This window comes from Falco biarmicus, chromosome 2, assembly GCF_023638135.1.
Source record: "Falco biarmicus isolate bFalBia1 chromosome 2, bFalBia1.pri, whole genome shotgun sequence".
Taxonomy (NCBI): domain Eukaryota; kingdom Metazoa; phylum Chordata; class Aves; order Falconiformes; family Falconidae; genus Falco; species Falco biarmicus.
The window spans coordinates 75,367,052-75,392,971 of NC_079289.1; the positions used below are offsets into that span (position 1 = coordinate 75,367,052).

At 38.3% G+C, this 25,920-nt stretch overlaps 1 protein-coding gene across 1 annotated transcript; it reads left to right on the top strand.

The window, feature by feature from the left end:
* The first annotated feature begins 269 nt into the window (after positions 1-269).
* IFNAR1 (interferon alpha and beta receptor subunit 1) lies at positions 270-22,634 on the top strand. The gene is made up of 11 exons (XM_056328203.1): positions 270-563; positions 8,195-8,315; positions 9,714-9,907; positions 10,553-10,710; positions 11,864-12,011; positions 12,934-13,048; positions 13,886-14,088; positions 15,292-15,446; positions 16,302-16,455; positions 19,463-19,617; positions 21,000-22,634. The coding sequence occupies exons 1-11, from the start codon at positions 344-346 to the stop codon at positions 21,225-21,227; spliced, it is 1,851 nt and encodes a 616-aa protein (XP_056184178.1). The 5' UTR covers positions 270-343; the 3' UTR covers positions 21,228-22,634.
* Positions 22,635-25,920: the final 3,286 nt, after the last annotated feature.

Below are 25,920 nucleotides of genomic sequence, written 5' to 3' on the forward strand. Positions count from 1 at the left end.
AGGCGGGACCGCAGTTAACCCGACAGCAGATACAGGGGCCCTGCGAGGGGACATCCCGCGCCGGGGCTATGCCGGCCCTCTGCCGCCTGCACTGGGCCTGGGGCAGCGGCCACAGCGTGGTCGCCGGTTCAAGGGCTGACGGCCGGTCACGGACGGAGGGGGGGACGCGGGCAGCCGCCCACCTGCCGGGGCTTTCCGCGGAGCGCCCAGCCTCCCGCCCCGCCCCTTAAGCGGCACCTCCTGTTGCCGGAGCGCAGAATAAACGCCTGAGGGGCGCCGGTTCCCGCGGCGCGTCGCTCCCCACCCGCTCCGAAGACCAGCGGGCTCCCGCCCTGCCGCGGGCATGGGCCAGCGCCTCGTGCTCCCGCCGGCCCCGCCCCCCCGCCGGCCGCGCGCCGCGGCAGCGCCCCGCGCATGCGCAGCCGCCCGGGGCTTCCGGCAGCGCTGCGGGGCCGGCGGTACCGCGGGGCGGATGGGTGGCGGAGCGGCGGCGGGCGGCGGGCGCGGGGCCCCGACGGCTCTGCTGTCCTGCCTGCTGGCCGTGCTGCCCCTGCGCTGCGGAGGTAGGTCCCGGTGAGCGGGCGGGGTGCGGCACCCGGACGGCGGCTGGGGGCTGCCGCGGTGCCCGTTCCCCAGGGGTTGGGGGTTCGTGCCGCCGCTGCTCGGCTGCGGGCCCTGCCCGCTTCGGTCCTGCCGCGGCTACCCGGTGCCGCGGCGTGCGGGGGTGGGGGGGCGGCGCGGACCCGCAGCCGGCCGCGTAGGTGTCGCTGCGGGGACCGGTGGCACCCGGGCCGTGGGTCGGGGTGACTGTCCCGGGAGTAAGCGGGGCCCGGTGCCGCGGGCTTTACTCGCAGCTCGGTGGTCTGGCTTCGTCCCGTCCGCTTCGGGCTTGCGCGCTGCCTGTGAAGCGTAGCGGCTCCAGCGCCGGTGTGGGGCAAACGGGCTTCGAATCGTGTTGATTTGGATGAAAGGCATCACAGCCTGGCCTGGCGGAGCCCGAACCGTAAATACGGAAATGAGAAAAGTAAAACTTCAGGGTGAGAATTTCTGTCTGGCAGGATGGTGGCATGAGCCTCTTCTTACACCCTTAGACAGCCAGAAACAACTATTGTGCAAAACCTTCTGCAAGGGGGAAGTATTATGCAGCCCAGAGAAGTCGTAAATTCCCTGCCTGTGTATTTACAGGGCGTTGTGACATGCAACGGAGAGTATATGGGCTAAGCTAGTTCGGATAATGGAAGTATTACAGCCGTGGGCTGGTGTGCGTGCGCTGCTTCTGATGCCACCTAAACTCTTGAATTGACTGTAGGATTGTGTTGTTCTGGTTGGGCATACCCAGGAGACTAAGGTGAGGCTGTTTTCAGGGGCAACACTTTGCATTCACGGTAGGATTCAGGCAGAGAAGCAGCTCTGGGACCACTTCTTTTTGTTTTCTTTCAGCTGTTTGATTTGTAGGTGAATTCTTGGTACATCAGCCCTGCATTTCATCCCAAAACTGGATGCCTTGTGATAGGTGTTAGCTCCTTTGATTAACCTATGGGTGTTATAACAAACGACCAACATGCCACATAGAGTTAGAATTGCTGTGCTGCAGTGACCTCTTACCTTCTGCCTTGTCAAAACCAGCAGTTCCCCTTCGCTGCTCCTGTAATAAAAGTTCTTGCAGTAAGAGTTCTTGGTTCTCTAGAGCACCTTTCTGCTCACAGTACCAGTAACAGTTGGGTCATTGTTGATGTGTGTTTGGTTGTGGCTTTGTGGTATTTTTTATCACATATAAAAGGCCTCCCTTCCTACATGGAAATGTTAAATTAAAGTTTCCATTGCTTCTACCACATACTTAATCTAATATGCAGTGAGCCATTGTGTATCCTTCACAGGATTTCCCCTTCATTGTCTCCTGAGAGAGTTTATTTCTGATTCGCTAAGACTACTTTCTCCTGTTGTTGAATGTCTCTTGTTGTTTCTTATTGATATATAATCATTATTATTTTAACCATAATTTATTGAAAATATTAATTAAAATATTGTAAATTAAGTAGTGATGTTTATTTATTAGAACAGGTTTGTATTTATTTTAGTTTATGAAAATTTGACAGGGGAAGGGAGGTAGGCAATTGTGCTAAAAGCTTTTCTGGTCTTTAATCTCTTCTTTCCATAAAAAGAATCTCTTATAATGTTGTCCTTAGCACCAAAGTGTCATCATGCTTTAAGTGAAGAAACATTAATTGATTTTAAAAGTCAGGCTTTTAATATTAGTAAAATAAACCAGGAAGAAGTCTTGATTTTTAGACATTACTTTGTGTATCTGTTTTCTAGTTAAATCATGACATTCCTGTGGTAATTAAATGTTGATGACTTTATTCCTTCGTTCCCAGATTACTGTTCGTTGGGATTTAAGAAATTAATTTAGGGAAGGAAACACAAAGCACTTACTGGAAATAAAGAGTACTGTGTGAAAGGATGGATGGGTGGACCACCTATGTGTGTCTGTAGTATTGAGAATAAATGTTACATTAAAGCAACATGAATATCTGCTATTCTGAAATAATAGGCTGTGTTGGTAGAGGAGCTCCAATAGCATGTATTTTGACTTAGTGTTGCTTTTGAATCTATATTGTATACTAACTTCATAAGCATACTGGAAAAAATTATGTTGAACTGTTTAAGTATGATTTTATTTTTTTTCCAGCTCATCAAAATTTTTTACAGTTCGCTTTCAAGCAGTAAGGATGTATAGAGTAGGGACATGCTAATAATCTGTGTGATAAAACATTATAATCTTATTAAATCCATATATAACTAAGTGGGAGGAGCTCACAGTTTTTTTCAAAAGCAGACATAGAATTGGGAAGTATCCTCAAACTGGAGAAATACTCCAGGAGAAGGTACAGTGGTATTGAAAAAAGGGCACAATGCCGGGCTGTGTACTTAGGCAAACAGATGACAAAGGTTAGTCTAAAGATCAGTTCTGGGGGGAAAAACCACAATGTTACAATGTCTTGTAATTTATGTGTAGAAGTTTAAGTGCTACGCTGTAGAAAAGCCCAAAAGTATTGGGGCACAGCAGTGCTAATTAGAATGAAAAGGTTAGGTTGTGTGTTTTGTAAGCTAGACTTCCATTTACTGATCTCAGCTGGAGTACTGCGATGTTCTGAAATAGACTGTTTCAAGCAAGTTGAGCCACTTGGAGCGAATACAAAAGAGGACAATAAAAGACCTTCAGAGAGCTAGAAAATATGGCTTAAAAAGAAAACTGAAAGAATTGTTGCTGCCATTCAGTTTTCATTGTTAGTCATGTTTAACATAGTTTTCAAATACATCTGATGTAAAGGGTAATGTGCTTTAATATCCATAGCCAAAAAGTGCGTGGGCTAAATGTGCATAGAGGAGACACAGGTTGGACTCTGGGTTTTGCAGTCTTTTCCATGGACTATGAACAACAACTAAGCAAGCATCCTTGCTGTAAGGAGACTTGGATCTACTAGATCTGATTTGGGAGTTCCTTGCTTTTGATTTACAGAAAGCTTTCTGATGGTAAGGATAGCAAAATATTTCAGGGATTGGAAGCCTGTAAAGATAGATTATGCAGTGATAGAAACTGTAGGACTTCCCTACACAAACATCTGATGATGTATATAGAAAAGGCCACCTGCTTTCTCCAATATGAAATATAGGTGAACTTGCAAGATTTATTCTGGCTGTTTCTATGCTTCCAGTATATGAATGGGTGGTTATGAAGTGTTGAATTGCAAAATGGTGATCATTAACTTATAATAAATGTCAACCAAATACTTTCCTCAGAGTATAAAAGTATAGTTGGTTCTCTGATTATATCTCTTTTTACCTGCAACAGGAGATTAAGTGAGTAGAAAGAGCATAATTGTATCAGGGTTGTCTGTCAGAACTGGGAGATCCTTCTGAAGCAATAATCTGATTTTCTGACCAGGTCAAGGACGAAAGTACCTAATGAAGTTTGAGAGAGATCTACAAAGAGTATTGTGGCTTTTTTCAGGTGGTTGGGTTTTTGGGGTTTTTTTTCCCCCTGTTAGGTTTTATACTAGGTGAAGCCGAAAGACCATCCAGTCCAGTGTTCATCTACAGCAGTGGTTGGTGGGAGAGTAGAAAGAGGAAGAAAGTTAGTTTGGTTGCACTTGGCAAGGTGGTGTTACAGCAATCTGTAGCATTGAGACTTTGTATCTGACTCTGAGCTGGTAAGCCAGGTAAGAGTTGAGCCTTCAGAGGCTCCTAGGGGAAGGAATTCCACAGCCGAAGCCTGCAGTGAAGCAACAGTTTCATGTTTGTTTCACTTTGTTGGCACAAGAGCGGGGCTTGTTCTGATGCTTCTGGCTTGGTGTTAAGAACACAGCAAATCATCTTTTGCCAGTTGCATTCGCCATGCCACTTTTAAGTCTTTGTAGATCTGTCATATCCTGCCCTCAATACCCTTTCCAGGCTGAAGAATCATAGCCTGATTCCTTCCAGGATACCTTCCATACCTTGGGTTGCCCTTGTCACCCTTCTCTACCTTATTCTGTTCTGCTATCTGCTTATGAGAGTGGGTACTCTATAGAGCTGCACTTGGTGTTTAAGAGAAGTCTGTAATGAACTTATATAATGACATTAAGCTTTCTTTTTTAATCCCTTAATTCCATATCCATTTCTAACTTTTCCCCCTTTTTGACTACTGTTGAGCACTGATTGCAAGTTCTCACACTTGTACATTGTTGTTGAACATGACACTGAACAACTTCCTGAGAATTCCCTGAAAACTATAGGGTCTTCCCTGAGCAATTGGTACAAGTTACTTGTAACTGTAGTGGATTTGAATTTTACGGGTGATGCCTCTGAGTAGCACGTTTCTGTTTATTAAAGCTCTGTACTGTAAAGCCTATCATGTGCCACTGAAAACAGCTCCTTCATGCCTGGTTTCAGGAGTTTGTAAGGAGGATTAAAAAAAGAATAAATGTCAAGACTGAGTCCAACCTTGTTCAAACTTGGATGAGGAAGCTCTCGGAGAAAGAGGCAGTCTAATCTGAGACTTGTGACAGTCGTCTTTTGGGCCGTTAACCAAAGCTAATCTGGAATAAATCCCTTCTAATTCATTGTGTGTGCTTTTACTACAGGACTGGAACACTGTCTTCTCCCAAATGCCAGAATCCAGAGCTGTGTTTTTACAACATTGTTTGTATCCGCAGGGAGGATATGATTATTTGCTGTGGTATTCACCAGCTTTAGAAAAAGCTGGCCTAGCTTAAAAAGTTAGTTGGATATTTTACGTCAGCATATTTTTTTGTAACTTGGAGAGAAGGTGTATCTCCTTAGAACATGAATCTTGAAATTATTTTGTTTCTCTTTCCAGTCTTCCTTTTCCCATCTGACGTCAAATGGAAAAGGTCTAACAGGAGTTATTGTCAAATCCTTATCTTAAACATCGCATGAATGAAGCTTTACAATGTGGGAAATATACTCTGGAAGTGTAGTATTTTATTTTCTACCCAAGGCAAACAAAAAATAATAGCCTTAACATATAGTAGTGTTGGAGCTCTGTAGGTGCAGTGTGGTTCTCAGCCAATACTATGCTAATCCTGCCTTCTTACTGCTTGCTTCAAGGTTCTGTGGTGTTCAGGGTAAAGAATCTAGCTTGGGAATCTCCTGTAGTAAAGACTGCTTCTGTTTAGTACTGCCATGGCAGGTTTTTAAACCTGGTATATGTGTACTGTTAGAGATCTGAGGAAACTGTATCTCACTTTCTGTCTTCTTTAGGAAGCTGTTCAAATGTGAGCAGTCGAATTGCATTCCAAAAAGGTGGTTTGAAACAGGTTTTCTGTTATACTGTTTAAGATCTTTTACAAATAAATATTTAAACAGATTGAGTGTATGAGTGATATTTTTTTTAAAGTCTGCAAATAGGTGAATACCAGACAAAAGCACTAGCCTGCACTTCAGATATGAAAGATGTCAATCTGTTGATGTTTCTTTAGAACTGTGTTGTGCTGTATCACAACACTTAAATGATCTTCCACTGCATCATAAGGCAATTAATTTTACTAAGCAAGATTATAATTTTCAGTCTGTCAGTTACCATAGGTGGTGGTATTCTTCAAATTAATTTTTTTTTTTTCTTCCAGGCAGCTCTGACAGGTTTGTACTTTCTATGGTAATAGCAGAGTTAAAAGCTAGTGGAACCTTTTTGTTCCAGGCTTTTGGATTCTTAAATTTAATGCAAACATTCTCAAAGTGAAAAATCATGCTTTCCCATGAAGTATTTTCTTTGTGAAGGATATAAATATTCAAATTTTCTATTTGCCAAAATCTGAGATAGCTGCCTTTGTTATCATAAGCTTTTCGGCTGAAGTGTAACCATGTGTTGGATAAATATCTGGAGGGGATAAAAAGTTATTTCCTTTGCTTTCTTGTCTTCTGATGATCTAATGTAGTTTGGCATTCTCTGGGCTTATCTGTTGGCTTAGAGTAACAAATTCATGCATTGTGGAAATAAATTCTGTGGTGGGATCCATGAGGTTTTATCCAAATATTTTGTTTTCAATCTGTGCGCTTTCAGGAGTTATTACTGAAAGTCAGTAGTCTGTGGATACCACCTCAACTCTATTCTCTTAAAGGATTTTGTGGATTACTTTTCCAGACACATTTCCTTTTATAAAGAGAACTTGGTCATTGTGTAAAATACAAAATAGTTTTTGCAATGAAGAGCCACTCTTAAAATCAAACTTAGGATAACCTTTGAGATGTGCAAACAGACTTTGACTGCTCAGGTGACATAGGATGTATTTGTTCTGATTTCTTCACAATATAATCAAATATTAGACTGACATCAAAAAGCAATTTCAGTTGTGATCGCCAACATATGCTTTTAGGAGTTGCAGCCATTGGGAAGTGGTTAATAATGTAACACAACTGGTTAAAATAGAAAGCCAAATTAGAGAGGTGTGTGTGTTGATTACTTTTTTATTATTATTATTTTATTTTATTCCCCTGACATGTTAGAAGTTTAAAGTGCATTCTTGGAGGACAGAGGCATGCACTGCCCGAATTATACATAGCCTGGGTTGTCAAAGGTACCTAGCATAGCATACCGGGCAGAAGGACTTAGATGCAAGTTTAAGCTTTAACTTTCAGCTCCAGTTGTAACATTTTATCCTCACTGCTTTGAAGCAGTGCCAGACTAGTGTGAAATAATTCAAAGCAAAATGTGCCTTATAAAAAGCTAGACAAATTTCAATTTTCATAGCTATCAGAGTAATTCCTTCTCCCACCACATTGTTACTCTCATCTGTCCTATTATGCCTGAATCGTATATTAGATGGAACACCTAGGATTCAACGTATGTCAAAATTAATGGTGAAGAAGTCATCTTTAGGAAGTGGAATATAAGGTGATTATGAGGCAGTTGGGGATTTGTTAATAATTATTTTTGAAAGGTGTAAAATAAAGAAGAGAACGCTATCCCACAGATGTTTCTAGCATGCATTCTTCTCTCCTGTTAGCAGTCTGCCTGTTCAGCCTTCTCTTCTTGTGGTCTAGTCCTTCCCTTGATGTTACGGACATCCTTATATGTGTCCTGAGACTTAGTCCTTGCCCTCTGTAAGTCATTTTATGCACTGTTCTTTGAGTAAAAGAAAACACGGGATTACCATGAGCAAGATACAAGATCTGCTATGTGATGAAGCCTTGCTGAAAGGGATTTATGTTCAATACATTGAATTTATGGCAGTAACATATGATGTAAAACAAGTCTGGTGTCCTCAATCTGTTCCACAACTGTGAAATGTCAGCTTTGGGTCAATCCCTAACATTTTGCAGCTGAGATCCAGATGTTGGATCCAACCAATAAAATACTGGTTTAAAATAATTCAGACTGCTTATAATGAATGCATGACAGTGAACACAGATCTTGAATGTTACAACTGTATATACTTTTTTTTAAAGGAGTGTGGGGAGAAAGACTTTAGGGACAAAGAGCTGCATAGTCAGATAGACAAAGGAGCAACCTGATGCACAGCTCCTGAGCTATATATTGAAATGCCACTTGAGTAGCATGAGGTTTTCTCAATGCTGATGTTTATTGTTATCGCATTTCACTATAACTCTACCTGTTTTTTAACAAATATAAGTTATTGTTAAGTATGAATACTTTATCTCAGTCTTTATATACCTTTATTTTACTTTCTTGTAGGCCAAGCTAATCTGAAGAGTCCACAGGATATTCAGGTCTACATTGTAAATACAAATTTCACTCTAAGTTGGAACTACACTGGGAATGATACCGGTGTGACATTTTCAGCAGAATACCGGTGGTAAGTAGTAACTTTATTCGGAACCAGGAATGTCTGACGGTTCTTTGTGTAGAAAAGCATATTGATTGATTGATTACTGTACTTCTTGATACTGCCGTGTAAAATTTTAGAGAATTTTTTGAAATCCAGAAAGTAGAGGCTAGGAAGATTAAGTCTTGAAATGAAGTGGAATCCTCATATTGTCATTTGTTTGTCTAATTCATATGTATAAAATTAGATTGTTTACTGATAGCGACATGTTATAAATACAGAACATGCCTGGTAGTAATGCTTAATACTAGAGCAGCTCTTTGAGAAGATTAACTGGTACACTGAGAAATATAGTATTTAGATTTATTTACTGTTTTGGTTTTTTTTAATGAAGCTACATTGTGGCCCCACACACAGAGAAATTGAGAGAATTTTCAGTGTGGCTTTTGAATAATTTGTCCATAATGTATCCAGTTTTCTTACCTGCAGATTTTTAATTGCCAGTTGAAACTATTTAATTCTTGTTCTTAAATGTTTGCTTGGTTTTCTTCAATTGTTTTATATACCAGTACTTATGCATACATATACGTTTGGTATTTTGTGGCACTTTCCTGACAAGTAAATATTAAAAAACACTTCTAAGATAAAAATCACTTAGTTCTTGATTTTAAGATTTCCTAGTGTATAATTTTGGATTTAAGAAAAAAACTTACCTTCTTCAATGTGTAGTTGAGAAACAGCTGCTTTGAAAATAGTTTTATTTTTAAAATGTAATACTGGTCTGAAAGATAAGATGGGAGTTGAGGATAAACAGTTACCACTTCAAGTCTGTGCTTCTTTTTTTGGTCAGGACACTTTTAAACTCTATATGAAATGTCTCTTAAGTAAGGTATGGATGACTGTTAATTCACAAGAAAAATAGCTTCTGTAAAGCTAATTATGCCAACAGTTATTGCTGAACTTTTCTCTTTTGTGTTTTTCCACTAATCTACGTTCCTTGCTAATGTTAGAACTGGGGGGGGGGGGGGTGGGGAGGTGCCACTCTTATGCTCTTCTAAGCACTTCTTGCCAATGAATTATAAAATAAATCATTGCCAGACTACGATCGTGTACTAAGGATATAAGTCTGGATTTTAATAGTTCTTTAATGCTGTTTTCTGACACTCTGTGTTTACATGGTGACTAAAGCAAACTGGTATCAGGCTTTGTAGACCAATAGTTAACCTTTGGTAATAAGGCTAAACTAACAAATTAATAGATTAATGAGTTACATGGCGGTACCAATTCTAGGGTAACAAAGTAGAGAACACTGATTACACTGGTGCTGGTGATAAAACAGCATTAAATGGTGTGACACTTATTAGGAAAGAATCTCAAGACTTTAGATTGTATATTGATTTTATTCTTGTGGCGTTTTCTTTCTTACAGGTTTGAAGATTTTGATGGGAATGGAACAGAATGGAAGGAGTTGCCTGGGTGCCAAAATGTTACTCACATGGAATGTGACTGTTCCTCAGCAATAACCAAATACTATGAGACGCATCACGTGCGTGTAAGAGCTGAAAGAAGGGAAGAAGTGTCTCCATGGTCTAGCACTTTTGAAATGATTCCATATTTTATAGGTATGAGCTCCATATGTACTGTTAACACTTCAAGTTAATTGTCCTTCAGCACACTATTTTGGAAAAAATGCTTGTTGTTTTCATTGCTCATAACATAAGCTAGTGGTTTTTTTCAGCCTTAATATAAGGTAAGGTATTTGCAGGCTAAGGGATGTTAGGATTCTCTCCTTTCTCGAAAGGGGAAAGTACTCTAAGTGATGTTGTTTTTCTGACAGAATTTTCTGTCACTCTATATTTTTCTGTATTTCAGAAAAGTCCTTTTTGATGGTGGACTTTTCTGTGAGTTTTTTTCTGACCTTGTGACTTTTCAGTAGTTACAGTATCTGGTATGGTACTGAAGCCTTCCCTCAATGTTGGGTTCATTTGATTGAGCTAGGTTTCTTGCCTTGCATGTTTTAGAATAACTGATTTTTTTTCACTGTGGATTCAGGAAAACATTCACTAGTAATACTGCATTTTAACTCTACTGCTTTTAGAACCAGGTAATATGGTTGTTAGTTTTCATGTACCTCAGGCAGTGTATAATAGAAATCTAACCCAAGAACCTGTAGGCAGTTACTGTGTGTTTATTAACTGCTCCCTTGATATTTTTGTCTTTAAATAGTCATGTTTGACTTTTTTTTTTTTTTCTTTTAATATTTGCAGCTCAGATTGGTCCCCCAGGAGTAGAGTTGCAGTCCACAAATGGGGTCATAAAAATTAAGGTTTCTCCTCCAGAAGCAAATCGGGTCCGAAAAATGTGGATAGCTCATCTAAGTTTTAAATACAATCTAGTTATCTGGGAAAATTCGTCAAATGCAGAGGTATGATCACTTTTTTTTTTTACTTTTTAACCTTAACATAACTGTCAGAGATGTGCTTTAACTGCTTTGTGCTGTAAAATGGGATTGTTTAATTATGTAACTCTGTCTTAACTGTTGCTACACAGTTTAAAAGTAGAGAAGGGGTGATTTTTTGGGGGTTGTTTTTACTAGAGGATTGTATTAGATACTTTGTGTTAAGAGTTTGTCTTTTCTGTTAAATGCTGGAGCCACTTTCCAATGCATGAGGAAAAAGATGAAATTCTCTCAGTTGTGTTGGAGCAGGAGCTGCCCTTAGCCATCAGGAACAGGGAGGGAATGTTGTTCGACGCAGCATTTGCAAGAAGGCATAGATATAGGGGAGGGAGCGGTAAGAGGCTAACTTGATGTTGCTGAGAATAAGACCTTAGCTTGACTACAGCTGTCAGGGCACTGTTCTGTGTCATTAAGTTCTTTGGGTTTCCACTGTAGGTTGTGGGTTTTCTAGGGATTCTTTGAGGTCTTGTAATAATGAACTAGTTTCCAAGCTATAATGTGTGTCTTGCACAGCAGGTACAGCTATTCTGTAAAGACCAAGGTAGAAACAGTCTTTATTTTTATATCCTTTTAGAGAAATGGGTGCCAACTAGATTAGGGTACAAGTTGAAGAGAGATCCATGTTCATCTGGAAGACTGAGTCATAATCGTTACACATCAAAGGAGAAAAAAGAGCTTTAAGTTAAGGACAAGCTGTGTACAAATGTCAGTCACTGAAAAGTCTAGTAAACCAAAAGCAGAGAGGTAGCAGGAGGGGGAGGGGGGAGAGTGTTCCCTTGTTCAGTCGAGGGAGGGAAGTGTATGGTTTCTTTTCCAAATATGTCCCTGAACAATTGTGTGGTGACTTACGGATCACATAGAGCAGTGCTGCAATATCTCCCCGCTTTCATGTGTTAAAGGAGCATGACAAGTTCCTTCCTCTCAATCACGTGGCTAAGTTTGAAAGTTCACTTTAGCACTTAGGCAGCTTGTATATTTTCCTTCATTCCCTATTTTAGTATTTTTTATGGCATATTATACAAATAGGCTGAAACCTGTGGAAGAAAAAAGATAGTTTAAAAAAAAAATTAGCTCATCGAGAAGAAGTTATCTTCATATGCTGCTTGCAATTGTTTTACAGTTCAGAAGTCAAACAATTTTTCCTAATCACGTAATTGATGATCTTGCACCAGACACTACCTACTGTTTGAAAGTTCAAGCAACTCTTCCTTTGGACTCAAAAGAAGGCTTATTCAGTCCTGTTCATTGTGTAAAAACTACTCGTAAAGGTACAAAGTAAAATAGTTTTATTTTAAAATTATTCCCAACAGTTTAAACTTGAGGAAGTAAATTGTTCTAAAGCAGTAGAAATAGGCAGAAGTGCGAAGTTCCTACTTTCTTTGGTATAATGGCAATCTTGACAGTTAAGTACATTTTCTATTTTAAATCAATATAAAATGTCACTTGGCAGTATTAGAGCTTTAATAGTACAAAAAGTTTTTTTGCTCTGAGGCAAATTCTGTCAGTTAATTTGGATTGCAAAAGCTACTCTGTATTTTGGAAAACTTGGATATTTTTGAATTTGTGACTTTGAGGAGGAAAGGGATATGTACAAAAGGCTTTTGTATACTTGGCACTAAATGAATGCATATAAAGTTGAGCTAAGCTTAAAAAAATACTGGTGTTATGTAAGCCTTGGGGAGTTTATTGTCATAGATTCTGAAGAATGGCTTGGTGGCAATTTGCCAGTGGCTTGTGCTGCATGTCTAACTAAATTCTTTTGTGTGCTCTTCAGGTGTCAGTTTAAGTATTTTAAAATGTTTATTTCAGGAAAAAAATAACAGCGTGGGATTATAGAAAGTAAAACATTGAACTGAACAGATGGTACATCAAAATTACTTTATTTTTAGGCATGTGTTTTTAATGCAGTTGTTCTCATTGCGTTAGTAGAAATAAACTGGTTCAGTAATAATTGCAACATTTCTGTATTTAATTTTTCTGAATTGATTTTATTTTTTTATTAAAGGCTTAATATGCTGCATATATCACACTTTGATTTGCCGTCTTTATAATGAAAACAGACAATTTTTTAACTACTGAAAATGTACCATGACCATTTACATGAGAAATGCCCATTCAGTGAGAAATTGCCGTAGTTAATAAAAAACTTTTCACTAACTGTGGGTTTCCTTTCCTTTTCATTTTGAGCAGTGACTGACCTATTCTGTGCAACAAATGTGAGAGTTCTTGCTTTGAATATGAAATTTCATCTGCATTGGAATAACACATATAAACAACATGTGACCTACAATGTACAGTATCTCATGTGAGTTAAACATTTTTGATATCCCTGTTTAAACAGGTTATGTCATTCTAAATGTCACCCATTGTATTTTGCAAATAGTTACTAGAAGTTAAATACTTGGCAAAAGTGGCTTAATGTATTAATTGAAACACTGGGTACCTCATCTGGACACAGTACGGCTTTTAAGAGGATTGCATATAACATCGTATCCTACAACTTCAGGGTACTAGGCTTCTTTCTTAAGAGTATTAAATACATTATGAAATGGACTACTAGATATATGCTAAGGAATATTTTTAAAATATATGTTTGCATTGCTTCATATCTTTACAAATATGAAAAAAGATTACCAGAAGTGAGCAAAATTACAAGTGTTCAAGGTATCAGTTGTCAACATATTTGATTATTTCTGGTCAGATCCCAACATGGGGGGAAAAACCCCCATCATGTCTATAAACCTGTATTTTAGTATCTAGTTGTTGCACAAATATTGTGGCCAGCATGTAAATGAAGAGGAGAAGTACCTCTAGCATTCTTTGGAATTTCTTTGGCATAACAGAAAAATAATTGACTTAATAGGACTGTATGAAAAAACTTAATTTGGATTTTAAAAACTTTAAAACAGACATACAATGTTTCTATTGAGGCTTGACTAAAGCACTAATTTGTATTTCATAATCCAGTTTAACTCCATTGTTTCAGTTATACATGAAAAAATAGTATTTGAAATATGAGAGATTTCCATGAGGCCCGTTCTTCCAAAAATAAAAAAAAAGCCTATGTAGCACAAGTGAACATGTTGTGGGTTTTTTTAGAGTTCAAGGACCTCACATCAAAACCTGTTAAAATCTCTTGCAGTGGGTATCTAAAGAAACTTGATGATGATTACTCAATGAAATGGCTCAATGTACCTGGATGTGAAAACATCACCAATACACAATGCAATTTCTCCTCTATCATTGCTACTACTTTTGGATTTTATTATCTCCGTGTGCAGGCCATGAGTGAATATAATAAATCATGTTTGTCTAATGAAGTGAAAGTAGATCCTCTGATAACAAGTAAGCAAACGTGTTTTCTTAAACTTTCACTTTTCAACAAACTTGTACCTAATGCTATTATTTGCAAAAAGAAACTTGCTAGATTAATGAAGTGGAATACGTCTTTCCCCTACAGAAACCGTTGGGAATCCTGGTCTCAACAAGTTAAGCAGGAATTTTTCCATAGTTTTCTCTATTCAGCACAGCCAGTATTTCACTATATTTAGAATCATATAATTTGCTTTACAAAATTAATTCACAAAGCATTATATGGCATTTTATAATCTCCCTGTATACTACATTAATCACTGTGTGAGATTGTACTAGAAATAGCCCTAGTCTGACTTCTGCCATTGGCAGGGAGCGCTTTTTGATACATCAGAAAAAGGATGCCAAAGTCAAACAGTTTTGGAATTCACTGCCTCTATTTTCTTGTGCATCTACTCTCACCTCCTCCTCTCTACCTCTGCACAGTGCACCCCTGAATTTTATGCTGAAGCAGTATTACATTCATGTACAACCCTGAAGAGCTTCACAAAAAAGCAGTCTTAAATGATAGTGACTTCTAAGTCAAAAACATGTAATGCTCTCCAGAGTGAAATTATAGTAATTTTCTTTGTTGTGTTTTGTTTTTGTGAGAAATGTGACTTTATTAAAATGTTTGACTTCAAAGAGGTTATCAATCATAAACATCAAGAAGTGTTTATCTAATATGTAGTGTTATATTCCATTACCTTCCATATTGAAGATGGAATCCATAGCTATTCTATATGTCAGCTTTCCCTTGTCCGAGCTCTTGGTAATTAGATAATTCTTTAATAAGATATCGATGACCTAGGTAAATAATCCAACAAAAGAAAACACAAACTGTAATGTTTCTTACTCTTCAACTCTGCTGCAACACTGAAAGAGGGTATATGTGAAAAAGAGGGACCGTATCCTGATGTGGTTAAGAAGTGTTTAGTAGTTTGACTTGCACAGTTAATCTCCCCATCTGTGTATTCCATGCCACTGAAACTTGCAGAAGCATATGAATGTGGAAAGAGAAAATAATTGAAACATTTCTCAGAACTCAAGATTCTAAGTAAAGCTCTTAGTTAAGTAAGGCTTTTAAGTATGTATTTCTTAAAAATTGTCATAGATTTAAATTACAGTATTTTATGTAGTGGTTTTATTTGTATTCTTTCAGTCTTATTTCTAACTTCTCTTTTGAAATGTCTTTAGATGAGATTGGCCCTCCTGGTGTAGAGGTGGACATCAGTGATGTTTTGCTCCATATCCAGATTTCTCCTCCAGGAGGACCTGAGTGTGAAGTCATGAGGGACCGTTATGAGTTGTCTTACCGGATTCTGTATTGGAAGAATTCATCAGATAATGAGGTATGAACTAGTTAAATACTTAAAACAGTATATAAAATTAATAATTAAATACTGGGTTTGAGTTCTCCTCAAGAAGCTGATTTTCAAGAGAGGCACATATATGGTATATCAAGCATGCAGTCAATTTGGTTCGGGTTTTGGGTTTCAGTGGTGTTTTTTGGTGGTTTTTTTTTTTTTTCCTGAAAGACTTTTTCAAAAATTTGGTCAAGATGACTTTTGCCAAAAAACTGAGATTTTGATCTTTTTCCATTGATGTGTCTATACGTAATGATTTGCAGAATTGCACTGAGTTTTGTACAAGCTGCTAAATGGCTCACTGCTGAATAGAAGTTGTAGGGTTCTTGCGATGCGGTCTTTCTTAGGGTATGACTCTGTGCACTGTCTTAATGTAGCTTCTGGCTCCTCAAATTCTTTTCTTTCTGTATTTGCAGTTTTATAGTTATATGTATCATAAAACAATGAAGTCATGCATGCTTTTAGCTACTGTTATAATGGATCTTTCTTTAGATGGATATTCTTTAAATGCTGCTTATAGTAAAATATTTTAAAGTAACTGATAAATGTGTGTGTGTAAATGTGTGGAGGAAAAGAAGAAAACAAATTGCGACAGGAAGATATTTAATTTTGCACACAGCTTTGAACTGTAAAATTTCAGTATAGTGAAAGCAGTTGGTTCTTGTGGTGTTTCTTGAATGTGTTTGTTTAGGAAAGAGTTGTTTGATTTCTTTTATTTAATCCAAGTGCAAAATGATGTCTAACTTTTTACAGGGTTCTTCAGCAGAGGCCAAAATTCTAATCTGAGTGAATCTTGTGCTATTTATGTGCATCTTATTCTTGCAAATTTTCCTTTTTCAGGAGGAAATCAAAATGAAAGAGATAAAACAGACAATAGGGACAGTCTCTGATCTAACACCCTTGACTTGGTACTGCGTAAAAGTACAAGCATTCTCAAAAGTCTACAACAAAAGCAGTCCTTACAGCAAAGAGGAATGCATCAAAACACCTGGAGGTAGGATGAGCCTGAGAACTGTTACACCTCTGGAAACAAAATTGTTAACACTTCATAGGCCTTTGCAGGTCTCACTAGCAAAAAAAAAAAATTATTTGCAGCATGACTTGATGGCCTCACAGAGTTAGCACCTAGTTGGGCAGAGATCTGCATTGGCTCTGTGTTCTCTCCTATAGCTAAACTGAAACTGCTTCTGTTCTGACCTGATCAAAATTACATTCTGGTTATTCCACAGCACAACTCTCTTTATGGTTATTAATTTGTGATAATTTCTAATGACTGTGAATAAAACTTATTCTGTACAATGACTTGTTAATAGGCAAGCCTTAATTCCCAATACTTCTAAGATATTTTTAGGAGGGTGCAAAATCACTAAATGCTATCTTTTCAAGAACATTTTATTCTTGAAATAGTCTTAATTTTTCTGTGAATTAAATGCATTTCTAAGAAATTGCCTGCTGAAGTGTGAGAAGAGAAATCATTAGACTTGTTATAACTGAAAGCTCACTTTTGTGCATAATGAGAATACATTTGTAGATGGATTACACTCAGAACATAAGAGCAAGTTATCTGTTGAATTTAATTTGGCCAATTATCTTCTAATAACAGGTTGTAACACTGGAAAAAATACTAAATATCCAAACTGACTTAAAGCTTAGAAAATTTAGTAATAATAATGCTGTTTTCTCACATCTTAAGCTCTTAGGACTGCAATAAAAATTAATCCTTGCTACTTAGTTTTTATCAGGCCTAGAAAGGAACAAATACTTTTTTACCTTCATAAAAGAAATTCTTTAATCCATTCTGCTAATTAGTTATTAGTCTTTCCCATATCCTCCTACTATAATGAGTCTATTTAAGATGGAGCAGTACATTCAAGACTCTCTACTGAGAGACACAGTCATACAGATCATGTCCTATACTTTCCATATGTTCTTTATATTCCAGTGTGGAAATCTTTCATTCTTTGATCATTTGTACTAACTGGAAATAGACATAAAAAGGCCTGATTGTCTCATCTTGATTATTTGTAAAATGTTTCTTGGTATGTATTATTTTCAGTATGTTCAAACTCCCTTCAGTTCATTTGTTAGATGTAGTGCCAGAGAACATGTTGTAAAGCAGAAGAGGGGAGGGGAGAAGGAAGTTTGCAAGGCTCGAACTTAAGTACTGAATAGTTTGTGGCTGTACAGATAAAAGGTTTCTTTGACTACAATATCTTACTATCAAAAGCTGGATTCTGTTATAAACTCCTACCACAATGTCCCAGCCTTAAGTCCTGGAACCGAGCCTAACCTGTTAAAAGGTTTTCAATACAGGAATGCAGGACCATAGACTCATAGTGGTTTGGGCTGGAAGGAACCTTCGAAGATGTCTAGCCCAACCCCGCTGCCATGGGCAGGGGACACCTGCCACCAGACCAGGTTGCTCAAAGCCCCATCCAGCCTGGCCTTGGACACTGCCAGGGATGGGGCATCCACAGCTTCTCTGGGCAACCTGTGCCAGTGCCTCACCACCCTCACAGTGAAGGATTTCTTCCTTATGTCCAATTTAAACCTCCCCTCTTTCAATTTAAAACCATTACCCCTTGTCCTATCACTACAGGCTTTGGTATAAAGTGTCTCTGTCTGTCTTTTAAGCCCCTCTTAAATATTGAAAGGCTGTGATAAGGTTTCCTCAGAGGTTTCTCTTTTCCAGGCTGAACAACCCCAACTATCTTAGCCTTTCTTCCTAGGAGAGGTGTTCCAACCCTCTGACCTTTTTTGTGGCCCTCCTGTACCTGCTGTAACAGGTGCATGTCTGTCTTGTGCGGGAGGCCCCAGAACTGGACACAGCATGCCAGGTGGGCTCTCATGAGAGGGTTAGAGGGGAAGAATCACCTCCTTCCACCTGCTGGCCACTTCTTTTGATGCAGCCGAGGATACAGTTGGCTTTCTGGGCTGCAAGGACACATTGCCAGCTCTTGTCCAATTTTTCATTCACCAGTATCTCCAAGTCCTTCTCAGTGGGACTGTTCTCAGTATTTTCATCCCCCAACCCAGGACCTTGCACTTGGCCTTGTTGAGCTTCATGAGGTTTGCGTAGGGGCCCACTTCTTAAGCCTGCCAGTGTCCCTCTGGATGGTGTCGCTTCCCTCAAGCTAATCAACTGCACCGCTCAGCTTGATGTCATCAGGTTGATGACACCATGTTTGAGCATTGAAGTGAAATTCATCTCTCCTTTCTATACTGACAAAATAAAATCTTGTGAAGAGCTAGTGTCTAGACTACTAGTGTAGAAAATAACTGGAATAGCTGTAGGATTGATTTCTTCTTAGGTAAGCATCTGAAAGAAACAGATGCTTACTGAAACAGATGCTTACTGGAAGAAGAGCGAGCTCGCTTTTTCTCTGTTGGCTATGTTGAACTCATCTGAAGCTTACAGCTGGAGCTCTGCACCTGTCCAAGAAACCATTTGGATATTTTTGGGCCTCTGAAGACCCTGCAAGTCTAGGCACTCTAATCATTTCCTGGTTAAATAACCATGGACCCACTTCATTGTAGAAATTGCCTATTCTTACTCCATGGGAATTCTTACTCCTGTATCTCTGCCTTTTCAAAGGAGAGCTCTATCAATTATATATTATGTTCCTTGTGGTCTAAACACACGAGGGTATATGTATACAAGCAACAGCACAATAGACTTACGTGCGTCAGGTGCTTTGTGGTAGCTGTCTATGTGCAGCCTTTTTGTCCTGCTGTCAAATAGTAATGTGTAACTGGGAATAACTGGATCTTGTCTGATCCTGTCTGCAAATGTCGGTGTTCTTGTATTGGATAAATATTTTGTGCTGTGTTTTTATCAAAGATACTGGAATGTCACCATTTTTCCAATGGTTGTCATGGCTAGGTACTGCAGAAATGTGAAATTTTATGATAAATACTGTAGCAGATTTGGAGATAATCTGTTCTTTAATCTTTGTAGTTTATGAATGCCTAGACTGAATCTGTTTTATTTGCTTTTTTAGATAAAGTTTTACCTCTGATCATTTTGGCAACATTTGTAGCTGCCCTGATTGTTGTCTTGTTTGTGGCTACACCACTTGTTTTTGCCCTGTATCAAGTCTACAATAAAATAAAATATGTGTTGTTTCCATCATGCCAGCCTCCTTTGAACATAGAGGTAAGATGAGACATATTTTTCTTGTTCATTAAGCAGATGTATTTTTAGAAAAATTGAACACTTTATCATAATAATTTTGGTTATCTGTTACCCTGTGGTCTTATGGGTATACCAAGATTAGTTGTATAGGTTTTAACAAAGTGCAGGAATTACTATGGGCTAAACAGGTATAGAACCAATGTCTATAATTCTGTAGTTGACAAATACTTTAACTTTCATGGTTTTTATTTCTATCTGTGCTAAAGTGTTGTTAATGATTCTTCATTCTGGAGAGTGTGCATGTATACCCAATGTGATAATGTACTTTTGGCCTGCTATGTGAGACCAGAAATGTTTTCCGATAGCGTTGTCTGGAAGATCATGCTCCAAGCTTTTTGCTGTCCTTTAAAACTTGGAGGATACAAAAATGCAAACCCAGTTTTCAGAGGAAATTTTAGTGCAGCAGGCAGAAAATGCTTCTACCATCTCCTGGATGGTCTTTAAAAAGGCAGATGTTGTCCAGTTTCCAGCTCAGCTTGGCACAGGTAGTACTTGGTAGGGATCCTGTTCTGGAATGACCAGGGCAACACGTTAAGTGTAGGTATATTTTGAAATGTAGCAATAACTGCTTTTCACTGTGCTTTCTTCTGTGTGTCTCAGAACATTTGATGTTGAGCTGTGTATGGCCCTCCTAACGTGTCGTCTTCTCACTGAAGCTCCTAGGATATGTAGTATACAAAACTTTCTGAATAAAGTTGTAATTTAAAAACAGTCTCTGTTTACAATGGCTAATCTGAATTTAATTTACTTGTAAGGCAGCATTTCAGCTCATTTGTTCAGTAGAATACTGGTAACATAATTAATGTAATGCATATCTAGAACTTTTCATGATGGATTTAATGTAATGACCACTTCAGAAAACAGATTTAAAGTATGTGGGGTAGACAGCAGTGCACTGTTGGGAGCTGTAATAAGGTTTGGTGCTTTATAACTGATAATGATTTGTAGACTTTGCAAACGCACACCTGTCATTCCTGTGCTACCACATGATCTGTGAAAGGTTCAAAATTAGAATTTTCCTTTATAGCCTTACAAGGCCACACAAGAACTAATCAATGAAATATTGCAATTCTATAGAAGGTAGACAACTATGAGCATATGAAGAGTGAAGATTAATGTTAGATTCGTTCTTTAGTGTTCAATTGCATTGATGCAACTAAGCTTCATCTTTGAGTTTGTGAACTTCAGGCAACAAATGGCATATTATAGGTAGAAAATCTCGTTATATTACTGAATATGGTAAACCATACTTGTACAGCTGTGGTGTTAAGCAGATTGATTGTTTAGTTATTACATATGGATGTTCATCTTTTTTTTTTTTTCTTTCCTGCTTCTCCTTGCAGGGTTTTGGCAGGCAGCAATTGAACTGTCCTTATCTGTCAACTGCAGAAGAACCAATAGAAAATTGTTCTATAATTGAGACTATCATCACAGAAGAAGTAAATCAAGCTGATTTTACAGAATACAAGCATTCTAAACAGAGCAGTCGAGATTCAGGGAATTATTCTAACGATGATGATACTTCAGGGAGCAAAGCATCAGAAGAAATGCTAGAAAAGGAAATAGCATAACTCCTAAGAAAATTAACATATGGGACTGACAGAGTAATAAACACTTAAAACTTTTTTTTTTATGAAAGTTGCAGCCTAAGGAAGACAGTGTGACTTTGGGATCTTTGTCTCCAGGTTTCCAAATCTGCACTTTGTTAGTGGAAACTTACACACCCTCTCTGCTGCAAACTGACTGGAGTTAAAATGCAGTTGACTCTTTTTGTGCCACTTTGACTGACTTTTCATCATATGATAAAAAGAATGCCATCTACATAAAGAGGAGCAGATCTGTACACTTTATATACTGAAACTTGGTAACCTCAGCAAAAACCTACTCTGTTCCACAAGAATTTCTCACTGTCCTAGAGGTTTATTTTGAATGCCAGTATGTACTGTGACAGAAGCCTTACGTTCCAGGATTGGATCTTACAGTGTTTACACAGGCAGAAGGAAGTTGATGCTGGATACAATTTTAAGAACTCTTCTGACATTCTCTTCCAGCCCCCTTGGGGGAGGTGCTTTTTGGCTTTTTTCCAGAGCAAAAGATGCAAAGAAATGAACAGTAGCCTCAGTGAGATGGCTTTTCTGAGCCTTCTTGTAGAATTCCTTGTGGCCACGGCTGCAGGATGCTCCCAGTGCTCTCTTGCTTGTTCATGTATCTGTGTCCCTGCATCAGAGTGCTTTTCTCCCACAGCACACAGTAATCTGGGCAAGTATGGGGAGGAAAAAAGGCAGGAAGGAGCTTTGTTTCACTTTACTATGAAGAAAAAATTCATAGTGGAAGTTCTTTGTAAATAGAGGGTGGGGCAAATTGTTTTGTGCTGGTTTTAGGGTTAAAAAAACCCAACAAACATCCAACCCAGATGTACACCAAGAAGAAACTAAAGAATACTGTTACCTGAAATGACAAGGTGTGTTAAGAGGCTTGTTATTGATTATATTCCCTGCCCCACCCCACGCCCCATGGCTACATAACTAGAATTGCAAAGTATTTACTTCCAAATACAATTCAATTAGAAATGTGACTCTTTGAACAAGGAAGAAACTTATTTCTGTAATTAGAAGGATCCAAGTTGAATTTATAAAATGGCTTTTAACAGACTGGTGAGGATGCTTGTCATTCAAAGCTTTTTCACCGTAGTCTCGTTTTGTCAACAGACTTTTCTTTGTACAAATTATAAGGATACGCTGCAATGCTGTTTCAATTTGCATACCACTTTCTTCTGAAGGAATTTTTTTTTAAGTAGCTTATTTTTTTATGAATGGCTTCGAGCTTCATGTGGGCTGTTGTTTATTGTAACAAGCAACTATTGTTTATATATAATTTTTTTAATTTTGAAGATGTGATCTGATTTTACAAATGTTATGCTCCTGTGTTCATTGAAGAACATTGAAGAACATAATAAATTTTGCACATTTACTTCTTTATACCTTTCTTGGTTCCATATATTTTTGACTTAATGACATTGAAGCTACACCATGTATACTTAGGAAGTTCCCGTAAGTTGTCTTACTGTCCTTCCCAAAAAACCCTATGTGAAGAATATCATATACAAACTTAATTAGGGCTTATTTTGGGGGTGTTGTGTGATTTAGACAAATCAGAAAGAAAGTGCTAATCTACTTTCTAAATCAGAGCTTAAAATGAGACCACTGAACATGAGCATTCCAGTCATTGTGGTCTTGGCTAAATAGCCTCCATCTCTGAATTCTTGCAACATACTTAAATGAAAGATGATATGAAGCTATCTGTATTTGTGTGGTCTACTTCAGTATTACCTAAATTTGCTGTGATGATGCAACTTGTTAATGCAACTGTTCCTCTTGGCTACTTAAGCTGTAGCTGGCCATCCTGGATGTGTTTTCTCCTGGACAACTTCAATTTCAGTCAATTTCTCTTATTTGTCACCTACTTCTACAGTAGAATTTGGGGACATATTTTCATTTGGGGGATTTTCAAAAGTGAAGCTACTCTAAACATGTTTACTCAAGTAAGGAGTGGTGAGTTCTGGGTTTTTGGTTTTTTTTCCTTGCTCATCTAGATCAAAATGTTTCATCTGATATTTCTGCAGGTAACTGTGGGCTATGATTTTAATAACTTGGTTTCTGTGGCACAAGATTTTGTTTGCCTTCTGGAGTTTCAGTATTCTGGAAGAAAGCTATTTAACCTGAAGGATTTCCCTGTCAGATTTCAAATGATGGCAAAGCAGTCTGTAGTGGATGTTTCTGAAACAGGCAGAATTCATAGTTTGCAGGCAATCCATATGTTTCTTCAGAATGTAGAACCAAATGAGTAGTAATGAATATATATATATGCTTGAAATTTGGTTATAAGGCAGGTTACAGAAAATCTTGTATAGGTTGTTTTCAGTGTTGCCAGAAGAATCAAAACCAGAATTGTAAGATGGAATTACTAACTTTATTTAGAGAATATCTAATACTTAAACGGAGAAATCACATTCTGATATTTCAGATGTATCCAGAAATACTAGAAAAATAAATTGACATAACTTATACAGTTCACCTTATAAAAGCAGTTTATTACAGTGCATAAAGGACCTTTGTTTGAATGTCTCTTCTCAATTTCCAAAGTTTTTCTAAAGAATAAGACCTTTGAAGTGTTTTCCCTGTTCAAAATATTTCTAACAATAGAAAGCTAATGCTTGTTAAGTGGTATGGAAGAAGTCTGAGCAGGAACTATATTTGACTCTTCACTGAACTTATCTGTGGGATGAGATACAGCCCTGTTAATAGTTGATACTTTTCAACTGGACAATGTAGAGTTGGATTTCTCAGTAATAATAACAAAAATAACAAACAAGTTAACCAAATGTTGTTGAAAATAGAAGCATTTAACCAATGTTGATATTGTGGAATATGTGTAATATAATCAGCTTTAAGACTTGATGTGGGGAGGGGCAATGAAGAAGTTTCCTTTCGTGGGACTCTTTAGTTAAAAGGAAACCAGCATCTGGTAGTAATTTTGCACATTGGGTCGCACATGCTGTGACTTTCCCATGACTTCTGCTTTTGGAATGGATTTTGTTACTAGGATTGGGGGGGGCTTAATTTATTTATTTAGGATCATATCCTTCATGTTGAAACCCGGGTAAGAACATACAGATATAAACATAGCCAGTAGAACCCTTTTGGTAAATCTTTATGGAATATTGAATCATTTCTGTATGGATGCTTTACTGAATGATGATTGTGCTGTGCCATTAGCACTAGACTGTACTTTGTACTAAAGTGCTTGTCATATTTGTGTTACGTCCTGCTGTTTGACTTTGGGATTTTCAAGGAAAAAAATCTGAAGTTGCATGATGGTAGAATTATTTCTCACTTTGCTAGGAATTTCAGTGTCTTTTGGGTCAGGGAAAGCAAAGGAGATTGGTAGAGGAGGAATTGTACATAAACACCTGGAGGGAGGGTGCAAAGAGGACACAGCCAGACTCTTATCAGTGGTGCCCAGTCGGACCTGAGGCAATGGGCCCAAAGCGAAACACCGGAGGCTGGTTCCTTCTGAACATCAGGAAACATTTTTTTTTACTGTGGGGGTGACTGAGCACTGGCACAGGCTGCCCAGGGAGGCTGTGGAGTCTCCATCCTTGGACTTGGCATAGTCCTTGATAACCAGTTTGCAAGTCAGCCTGGAGAACTTCTGACAGATAGGCTTGTGGCACTGAGAGAAATCATTTTTAAGGAAAAATATTGTCTTGTTGCAGGTTGATGGTCATCAGAATAAAATGAAAATTCTGTGACATTTAACTTGCATTTCTTAACTTTCTGCCTATCCTTCCCCCAAATTTCCCTATCCATAGCACCCAACTAAGAAGCACAGTGATATGCATTAAGAATCCTAAGTCATCAGAAATGCCACTTTTTGACAAATGCATTGTTTGCCATTGCTGTCCGAGACAGGTATCTGAACTTTCAAAAGACTTGCTTAAGTAACTGATTGTGTGCTGAGTATTTTAAGTAAATTTCTAGAAATGTACACAAGATTCTCTTGCTAGAAAACTTGCAAGCATCTTTTCCTGGGCTATCAACCTTTTATTTACTCCAAGCATTTGGGTTATAGAGCTGGGGATATGCATGCAGCAGAAAACATAGTTGGGTTTTGTAGACCTTTTTCCTCTTTTGACATTGCTGGCATGTCTGACACTGCAGCTAGCTGGCAAATGAATTTCACACACATCCCAGTGATGAAGGCTTTCTGACTGCATTAGAGTAATGGTGGCCTTAGTCAATTTTTGTTTTCATCACAGATAATATTTCCTGGGTATCTCCTTTCCTACTGAGGAAAACACAAACAAACAAAACCCCCACAACCAAAACCCCTCCAACCTTTAAAACTGTCACTGTAACTAATATTCTATTTAAATGAAAATAACATGACATTGTAGGCAGTCAGGACAAATTATTTAGTTCCTTGGAAAATACTGTGGCAAACTTTACACTGGAAAAATTTCTATTGTCAAAGTATCTTGATTTCACAACAGAGTCCAAAAGGTCTTGAAATCACTAACAGTAGCTTGTTGTCTTGTTTTCTTTGCAAAGAAAACAACTGTAATAACAGGAAATCCTGTTTTTAAAGTAGATGGGTATGGACTGTGGGAGTTTATTCAGTGATGTTGAATTGATGGAGCCAAAATGACCATCTAAGCATCGGTTAGTAAGTGCAAAATTGTTGTAGTTGGTGGGAGCTCCCATG

What these genes read in the sequence shown, in the direction of transcription:
- IFNAR1 (XM_056328203.1), top strand. Translation starts at nt 344, where the DNA reads ATGGGCCAGCGCCTCGTGCTCCCGCCGGCCCCGCCCCCCCGCCGGCCG. An exon ending in TTTTCAGCAGAATACCGGTG is followed by an intron (nt 8,316 to 9,713) that starts GTAAGTAGTAAC and finishes TCTTTCTTACAG; the next exon opens with GTTTGAAGATTTTGATGGGA. An exon ending in TACAATGTACAGTATCTCAT is followed by an intron (nt 13,049 to 13,885) that starts GTGAGTTAAACA and finishes AATCTCTTGCAG; the next exon opens with TGGGTATCTAAAGAAACTTG.